General features: G+C 40.4%; 1 protein-coding gene across 3 annotated transcripts in view; it reads right to left on the reverse strand.

Moving 5' to 3' along the window:
• Positions 1–10,000, reverse strand: part of LOC121586676 (collagen alpha-1(XVI) chain) — a 120,314-nt gene that overhangs the window by 44,415 nt on the left and 65,899 nt on the right. For all 3 annotated transcript variants that reach the window (XM_041903591.2, XM_041903590.2, XM_041903592.2), the window contains exons 15-26: positions 9,867–9,929; positions 9,067–9,111; positions 8,767–8,871; positions 8,354–8,392; positions 7,693–7,737; positions 7,546–7,581; positions 7,215–7,337; positions 7,018–7,053; positions 4,604–4,765; positions 4,303–4,347; positions 4,123–4,158; positions 570–623 (exon numbers count right to left, since the gene is read on the reverse strand). In XM_041903591.2, coding sequence (XP_041759525.2) covers positions 570–623; positions 4,123–4,158; positions 4,303–4,347; positions 4,604–4,765; positions 7,018–7,053; positions 7,215–7,337; positions 7,546–7,581; positions 7,693–7,737; positions 8,354–8,392; positions 8,767–8,871; positions 9,067–9,111; positions 9,867–9,929 — 789 coding nt within the window. The remainder of the gene's footprint in view (positions 1–569; positions 624–4,122; positions 4,159–4,302; positions 4,348–4,603; positions 4,766–7,017; positions 7,054–7,214; positions 7,338–7,545; positions 7,582–7,692; positions 7,738–8,353; positions 8,393–8,766; positions 8,872–9,066; positions 9,112–9,866; positions 9,930–10,000) is intronic.

Consider the following 10,000-nt stretch of genomic DNA (forward strand, 5'->3'; position numbering starts at 1 on the left):
CATAACACAACACATCATACCAAAACACAACATATCATACCAAAACACAACATAACACAACACATCATACCAAAACACAACACATCATACCAAAACACAACATAACATAACATAACATATCATACCAAAACACAACATAACGCAACACATCATACCAAAACACAACATAACACAACACAGCATACCATAACACAACATAACACAACACATCATACCAAAACATAACATAACACAACACATCATACCAAAACACAACATAACACAACACATCATACCAAAACACAACATAACACAACACATCATACCAAAACACAACATAACACAACACATCATACCAAAACACAACATAACACAACACAGCATACCATAACACAACACATCATACCAAAACACAACATAACATAACATATCATACCAAAACACAACATAACACAGCATATCATACCAAAACACAACATAACACAACACATCATACCAAAACATAACACAACATATCATAACAAAACACCACATAACATGATGACATAACCCAGTATTAGAAGTAGTGTATGTTAGCTCCACCCTCTCACCTTAATCCCCTTCAGTCCATCCTTGCCACTAGGTCCTCTGGGTCCAGCTTTGCCCTAACAGATACATATAGTGCCTTCAGAAAGTATTCACACCCCTTGACTTTTCCACATTTTCTTGTGTTACAGCCTGAATTTAAAATGGTTTAAATTGAGATTTTGTGTCACTGGCCTATACACAATAACCCATAATGTCAAAGTGGAATTATTATAATTGTTTATTTTTTATAAATGAATAAAAAATGAAAAGCTGACATGTCTTGAGTCATTAAGTACTCAACCCCTTTGTTATGGCAAGCCTAAATAAGTTCAGGAGTAAAAATGTGCTTCACAAGTCACATAATAAGTTGCATGGACTCTGTGTGCAATAATAGTGTTTAACATGATTTTTGAATGACTACCTCATCTCTGTACCCCACACATACAATTATCTGTAAGGTCCCTCAGACGAGCAGTGAATTTCAAACACAGATTCAAAGACCAGCGATGTTTTGCAATGCCTCACAAAAAAGGGCACCTATTGGTAGAAAAAAAGCAGACATTGAATATCCCTTTGAGAATGGTGAAGATATTAATTACACTTTGGATGGTGTATCAATACACCCAGGCACCACAAAAATACAGGCGTCCTTCCTAATTCAGTTGCCGGATAGGAAGGAAACCTTTCAGGGGTTTATACAAAAATATTGCTATTTTTAAAACAAGCCATAGAAAGTTGGTTGCAATTTCAGTTTAATCCACCAGAAAATACAGAACAAATATTACAACAAATATTATGGTTAAACTAAAATATACTAATTGATAAAAAAAACGAAATATATATTTTTTAATGTTTAAAAAAGGTATCATCTTTGTAAATTATATCAAAAATAGGACTGGTGGAGTTATGTCACAAATGCAGCTAGCAAAAATATATGGAAATGTCTGCTCTACTCAAAATTACAACAAACTAATTGCAGCATTACCGCAAAAATGGAAGATGCAATTGGAAGGGGGAGAAAGTAAGGACCTTGTCTCTCGGCCCTGCATCAAAGACCATAATTGGCTAAAGAAAATTGTGATGAACAAAAAAATATACCCGTTTTATTTAAGGACCCAAAAATGGACAGCTGTGCCATATACACTACCGGTCAAAAGTTTTAGAACACCTTCTCATTCAAGGGTTTTTCTTTATTTGTACATTGTAAAATAATAGTGAAGACTTCAAAACTATGAAATAACACATATGAAATCATGTAGTAACCAAAAAAGTGTTAAATAAATCAAAATATATGATATATTTGAGATTCTTCAAATAGCCACCCTTTGCCTTGATGACAGCTTTGCACACTCTTGGCATTCTCTCAACCAGCTTCACCTGGAATGCTTTTCCAACAGTCTTGAAATAGTTCCCACATATGCTGAGCACTTGTTGGCTGCTTTTCCTTCACTCTGCGGCCCGATTGTGGAGGCCAGGTCATTTGATGCAGCACTCCATCACTCTCCTTCTTGGTCAAATAGCCCTTACACCGCCTGGATGTGTGTTGGGTAATTGTCCTGTTGAAAAACAAATGATAGTCCCACTAAGCGCAAACCAGATGGGATGGCGTATCGCTGCAGAATGCTGTGGTAGCCATGCTGATTTAGTGTGCCTTGAATTCTAAATAAATCACAGTGTCACCAGCAAAGCACCCCCACACCATCACACCTCCTTCTCCATGCTTTACGGTGGGAAATACACATGCGGACATCATCCGTTCACCCACACCGCGTCTCACAAAGACACGGCGGTTGGAACCAAAAATCTCAAATTTGGACTCCAGCCCAAAGGACACATTTCTACCGGTCTAATGTCCATTGCTCGTGTTTCTTGGCCCAAGCAAGTCTCTTCTATTTATTGGTGTCCTTTAGTATTGGTTTCTTTGCAGCAATTCGACCATGAAGTCCTGATTCACACATTTTTCCTCTGAACAGTTGATGTTGAGATGTGTCTGTTACTTGAACTCTGTGAAGCATTTATTTGGACTGCAATTTCTGAGGCTGGTAACTCTAATGAACTTATCCTCTGCAGCAGAGGTAAATCTGGGTCTTCCATTCATGTGGCGGTCCTCATGAGAGCCAGTTTCATCATAGCGCTTGATGGTTTTTGCGACTGCACTTTAAGAAACTTTCAAAGTTCTTGAAATGTTCAGTATTGACTGACTTTCATGTCTTAAAGTAATGATGGACTGTCGTTTCTCTTTGCTTATTTGAGCTGTTCTTGCCATAATATGGACTTGGTCTTTTACCAAATAGGGCTATCTTCTGTATACCCCCCGTACCTTGTCACAACACAACTGATTGGCTCAAACACATTAAGAAATAAAGAAATTCCACAAATTAACTTTTTTAAGAAGGCACACCTGTTAATTGAAATGCATTCCAGGTGACTACCTCATGATGCTAGCTGAGAGAATGCCAAGAGTGTGCAAAGCTGTCATCAAAGCAAAGGGTGGCTATTTGAAGAATCTTAAATATAAAATATATTTTGATTTGTTTAACACTTTTTTGGTTACTACATGATTCCATATGTGTTATTTCATAGTTTTGATGTCTTCACTACTATTCTACAATGTAGAAAATAGTAAAAATAAATAAAAACCCTTGAATGAGTAGGTGTTCTAAAACTTCTGACCGGTAGTGTAGATTGCAAAATAGTTGGGAAGAGAACTGATACACAAAACAATGCTGGATTCAAAACGTTTTCCATTTAAATGATTATACAAAATTCTTGCAACCAAATAGAATGTTATGTATCCCAGCTCTGCAGATTTTGCTGCGAAGAGAAAGAATCATTAGATCATTTGTTTTGGTAGTGTCCATATGTAGCTTGTTTTTGGTCGCAGATTCAGGAATGGCTGAAGAATTGCAACATTTACCTGGAGCTAACTCTGCAAATAGCACTGCTGGGTGATTTAAAAAGCCATAGACAATCGATCAATAATATAATAATACTTTTAGCAAAAAATGTTATCTTTAATTTACAATATCTTTGAGAATAGAAAGGTTCCAAACTTTTGTGAAACATCACAGCACCGTTGAAAAATATATGGCAAATAGAAATCAAAACTGAATGGTGTTCAGAGATAGATGGGAGGGGTTGAGTGGAGCTGAAAGATGGGACTAAAAACAAAAAAAAGATAACTATTGTAAAATATATTGTTTCCGTAAAATGTATATACTGTTGTATGTTTAAGCTGGAAGTAGAAGCCTAAGTGTTGTTGTCATTTTGTTGTCCAGTTAGAGAGGGATGGTAGGGTTACGGGAAAATAATAAAGGAAAATATATAACAAAATAAATGTATAATTTATATATATATATATATTTACCCACAAAATATGGGTGATTGGAAATGATGCAGACAATTACAGTGATGGAAGCCACAATCTGTCTGCAATATTAAAGCTGACCTACCCCCTAAAAAAAGGTATTTAAAAAAATACATTTTATCATAACAGGTGACAACTATGGACATAAAGAATGTAGAAAGAAGTATGTCATAAAGAGTCTCTTAACATATGCATAAGATCACTCTCACCGTTCTACCGTCAGCTCCTTTGCCACCAGCGTTACCCTGGAAACAAGAGAAACTGTAATGTCAACAGAACTGGCTTTTGAACTAAATGTTCAGTCTTTTATCTTATGTATAAAATGTATTTTTGGTACTACATTACCTCAAACATCCTGTGCCCTATTGAGTTCCCTACTCAGCACTAACCTTCTCTCCTCTCAGCCCTGCCAGGCCACTGACTCCAGGTTCCCCCTGAACAAGAGTTAACACAAATCACTTCCAGGTTAGAAAAAGAAACAACACAGAAGGCACGTACGTATGCACGTATGCACGCACACACGCACGCACGCACGCACGCACGCACGCACACACACACACACACACACACACACACACACACACACACACACACACACACACACACACACACACACACACACACACACACACACACACACACACACACACACACACACACACATTCCCTTCCAATAAAACACACACCAACCTGTTCTCCCTTCTGTCCCAGCCCTGGTTTTCCTCTCTCTCCTTTGAGTTTCAGGGTTTGTTCCATGGCAACAAGGTTGGCAGCAGGTATTTCACTCAGGGTGGGGCACACAGCACACACATCGCCCTTTTCCCCTTTGACACCATCCGACCCCGCCTCTCCCTACCAAGCATACAGACACATATATCACAGGGAGACAGGTTAATGATAACACCCACTAATAGGCATGTTTCCTTTGATGTATAGCGTCTAATGTGGTGTCCCTAACAGATTAGTTATTCAACTATATCTAATGTGGTGTCCCTAACAGATCTTTTATTCAACTATATCTAATGTGGTTTCCCTAACAGATCAGTTAGTCAGCTATATCTAATGTGGTGTCCCTAACAGATCAGTTTGTCAACTGTATCTAATGTGGTGTCCAAACAGATCAGCTAGTCATGAAGGGATATAGCCGAATAGTATGATCAGCTAGTATGTCATCCTTGTAGAATGTTAGCTCTGTAGAATATGACCATGTATAGTCTTGTATATAATCTACATCCGTTTGTGCCTTAATGTCCTGTACATTAATGTCTTGGATGTCCCATACATGCAATTCCCTTGGAAGTACGCCAGGCGATCCTATGGAACCAAAGAGGACCTGTACACTGTAGTATGTTATCATGTGTTAAACAAATATTAAGTTTGCACGTCGTGGCTGTAGTACACCATGTTCTACAGCACTTATTCTTAAGCTAAGTGAACAATCACTATTTTGGGATATAAGCACACTTTATATGAACTTGGATGTTAGCTGAGGGATCATCAGTGTTAGAATGTCCCCCCTTCTTAAGGCAAGAAACAGATGGTCAATGTATACATTGTAGACATTGGAGCCTAATGTGATTTATGTTTGTCTTCATGCACCAGCCCACAGGATGAAGAAGGGAGAGCCTTCTCCATGAATACTGTGTTCAGCCAAAGACTTGTTGAATTGAATGCTTGTAATGCTCTTTTCCACGACCGGTTGTTATTAAACAAGCTGAACTTGGTTCAAAGTCTTTGTCATTTTTGTTCTCAATCTTCAATACCATCCTTTTATTCATTTCCGACTGTTAGCTATATCTAATGTGGTGTCCCTAACAGATCAGTTATTCAACTATATCTAATGTGGTGTCCCTAACAGATCAGTTATTCAACTATATCTAATGTGGTGTCCCTAACAGATCAGTTATTCAACTATATCTAATGTGGTGTCCCTAACAGATCAGTTATTCAACTATATCTAATGTGGTGTCCCTAACAGATCAATTATTCAACTATATCTAATGTGGTGTCCCTAACAGATCAGTTATTCAACTATATCTAATGTGGTGTCCCTAACAGATCAGTTATTCAACTATATCTAACGTGGTGTCCCTAACAGATCAGTTATTCAACTATATCTAATGTGGTGTCCCTAACAGATCAGTTATTCAACTATATCTAATGTGGTGTCCCTAACAGATCAGTTATTCAACTATATCTAATGTGGTGTCCCTAACAGATCAGTTAGTCAACTATATCTAATGTGGTGTCCCTAACAGATCAGTTATTCAACTATATCTAATGTGGTGTCCCTAACATATCAGTTAGTCAACTATATATAATGTGGTGTCCCTAACAGATCAGTTAGTCAACTATATCTAATGTGGTGACCCTAACAGATCAGTTATTCAACTATATCTAATGTGGTGTCCCTAACAGATCAGTTAGTCAACTATATATAATGTGGTGTCCCTAACAGATCAGTTAGTCAACTATATCTAATGTGGTGTCCCTAACATATCAGTTATTCAACTATATCTAATGTGGTGTCCCTAACAAATCAGTTAGTCAGCTATATCTAATGTGGTGCCCCTAACAGATCAGTTAGTCAACTATATCTAATGTGGTGTCCCTAACAGATCCATTAGTAAACTATATCTAATGTGGTGTCCTTAACAGATCAGTTAGACAACTATATCTAATGTGGTGTCCCTAACAGATCAGTTAGTCAACTATATCTAATGTGGTGTCACTAACAGATCAGTTAGTCAACTATATCTAATGTGGTGTCCCTAACAGATCAGTTATTCTAATGCGGTGTCTCTAACAGATCAGTTATTCTAATGTGGTATCCCTAACAGATCGGTTAGTCTAATGTGGTTTCTCTAACAGATCAGTTTGTGTTTGCCTATATATATTTATAGTTGTGTGCTTTGGTATGCTGGTGTGTATGTATATGTATGTATGGTGTGTGTGTGTGTGTGTGTGTGTGTGTGTGTGTGTGTGTGTGTGTGTGTGTGTGTGTGTGTGTGTTTGTACACAAGTGAGTTAGTGACTGTATGTAACCCATTCCCACAGCACATGAATTAAACATGAGATATAAATTAACAGGTGGAACTCTGTACCTTGTCTCCTGCCTTCCCATCTGCTCCTTGAAGACCCTGATGATTAGAAAAGAGGAGAGGAGATATAGGGAGGAGAGAAGAGGAGAGGAAGAGAAGATGAGATTCTAAACATTCCTAGCTGTAAGTGAACATTATTTTCTCATGCAAACCAAATTCCTTGATGGCTATATGAACATTAGGGGTGCTGCATATCTCACCGGGAGGCCAGGGTCTCCTATCCCAGGGACACCAGGCTCTCCTTTGGGCCCCGTCTTCCCCTGGAGGGCCACAGTGTTGCCCAGGTCTGCAGACAGGACGGGACACATCTCACACGGGTCACCCTGAGAGGGACAAAACCAAAGAGACACACAATGTCAACACACACCTCACAGGATTGGCACTGATAGACAGAGCGATGGACAACGTCAACACATACCTCACAGGGTTGGCCCTGATACACACAGAGATGGACAAACACATTCACAATCCATGCAGTATATCTCCTAACCCTAACCCTAACATACAAACCAGGACTGAGGGTTAACTCACCTTATCTCCTTTACCACCACCAGAACCCCTAGGACCCTGAAAACACAACAGCAATACATTTTAGTAGAGCATGATAGTGAGGATGAGATTTCAAATTACACACTGACTAGAATACAAAACTGTGGTCTGAACGCATCCTGTACTCACAGGATCTCCTGGTTCTCCATCTTTCCCTGGTGTCCCAGAATCCCCCTGGACAGAAGAGAGGAACAGGACACAGTAACCATAACAACTGTTGTAACATTCCAGAAATGTACAGAAGTCTTGTTGTGGGATGTTTTCTTATCAAACAATATATAATCTGTATACAGTACTTCAATGTTCAAACTGCGGCTTTGGATTTTTCTGTTATTTTACCCCCTTTTTCGATCTCATCGCTGCAACTCCCCAATGGGCTCGGGAGGCGAAGTTCGAGTCATGTGTCCTCTGAAACATGACCCGCCAAACCGCGCTTCTTAACACCCACCCGCTTAACCCGGAAGCCAGCCGCACCAATGTGTCGGAGGAAACACTGTTCAACTGACGACCGAGGTCAGCCTGCAGGTGCCCAGCCCGCCACAAGGAGGCGCTAGAGCGCGATGAGACAAGTAAAGCCCCCCCGGCCAAACCCTCCCCGGACGACACTGGGCCAATTGTGCGCCGCCCTATGGGACTCCCGATCACGGCCGGTTGTGATACAGCCCGGGATCGAACCCGGGTCTGTTGTGATGCCTCTAGCACCGCTGTGTCACTCGAGAGGCCCCGGCCTTGGAAGTTTTGAAGCAGAGTTTTAATTGGATTTGAATTAATTTTCAGATATATTTTTTACCTTGTCTCCCTTCGATCCAGGAGGTCCTCCAGGAGTGCCCTAGCAACAAAACAAAACACACCTCTATTAAAAAAGAGTGCTGAGCAACTAGCCCTCTCTCTAACTGTCTCTCACTTCCTCTGTCTACCAGAGCCAAACAAGAACAGACGCAAACGGCGTCTCCTCGAAGATGCTACTTGGCTCTAGTTAAGGTTAACACACACAGCATCTCCTCGAAGATGCTTCTTGGCTTCAGTCAAGGGTAACAAAAGTCTATATTAAGCCTCTCTTTGCTTGCGAAACCCAGCCCCAACTTGCCCAGTGCATAAAGCATCTGACAACTGGAGGATGAAGAGTTATCATAACAGGACTCTGACTTCAAACCTGAGGATGGAAAAGATAGAACAGAATTCCAGAGCAGAGACACTACTCACTGGCAGGCCTGGCAGGCCTGGTTTTCCAATTCCTGGCAATCCTGGAAGTCCGGGTTTTCCCGGTTCTCCTGCTAGTCCCTCAGGCCCCACCTTTCCAGAGGTACCCTGGGAAAAAAAGCTCCTAGAGGTTAAAGTTCAAATAGATGCCAAAACAGAAAATGGCAGTTCGATTTTGAGGGCCACTAAAAGCATGTGTTTACATTAAATGCACATGGAAATGTACAGTGTACATACAATGGAAGTACACATTGTTAAATACTACTACATTTAAAAAGACTAGCTACTCTGTTTAAAGAGTACCTTCTGTCCCTTGGGTCCCACCACACAGATGGATCCAGCCCGACCCTGCAGAGAGAGACACAGACCATCACTTAGCTCTTCTTAAACAGTATGAAAACCTCTGCCTACAGGATATAGAAACCTGAGAGCACACACACATACACACTCACTCCCCCTCACTCACACAAATTCCTCTTTATCGTCACACTGTAAAACTTTCCATGTGTATCCATGTTAGGCTGAATGGGTGAGATGAAAGGGGTTAAGTCAGCCTGAATCAGCCAGATTGTGTGAGAGGAACACAGTCAATGAGGCAGAATTGATTCTGCTGGCTTTGTTGCTCCAGTCTAATCTAGCAGCCATTAGGAAGACAACACCCAGAGAGACGCCGGGCAGAGCAGAATAGATATCAGTACCAGTCTAGGCTTTAAAGAGTAATTCAGTATAATTCTACTAAACACCCTCTGTTAGCCTGATAGGTGTATGTGGGAGTGTGTGGGAGTGTGTGGGAGTGTTTGTGTGTGTGTGTGTGTGTGTGTGTGTGTGTGTGTGTGTGTGTGTGTTCAAGTGTGAGTGCGTGTGCGTCTGTTCCTGGCATTTATAAGACAGACACATGCTGTTTATTCTAGTGAAATAGGAAGTGTTGTTTACGGTTTGCTAACTACTCAGCATCAACATAATAGGAACCCCATTGTGGAATGCAGAAACAGGCTACATATTTGAATGATTTTTCTGCCATTTTCTAAGCGATGAAGGTGATGATGATGATGATGATGATGGTGATGATAGCGATGATGTCATAGAGATAAGCAGCCACTCACATCCTTTCCTGGGGTTCCAGATAGTCCCTGGAGACCAATATCTCCCTTCTGTCCTTTATCTCCCTAAGAGAGAGAAGGGGAATGGAGAAATAAATAAATAAGAAACAGTCATCATCAGACACTGTGATACGGAC

The sequence above is a fragment of the Coregonus clupeaformis genome, chromosome 17 (assembly GCF_020615455.1).
Source record: "Coregonus clupeaformis isolate EN_2021a chromosome 17, ASM2061545v1, whole genome shotgun sequence".
Classification (NCBI taxonomy): domain Eukaryota; kingdom Metazoa; phylum Chordata; class Actinopteri; order Salmoniformes; family Salmonidae; genus Coregonus; species Coregonus clupeaformis.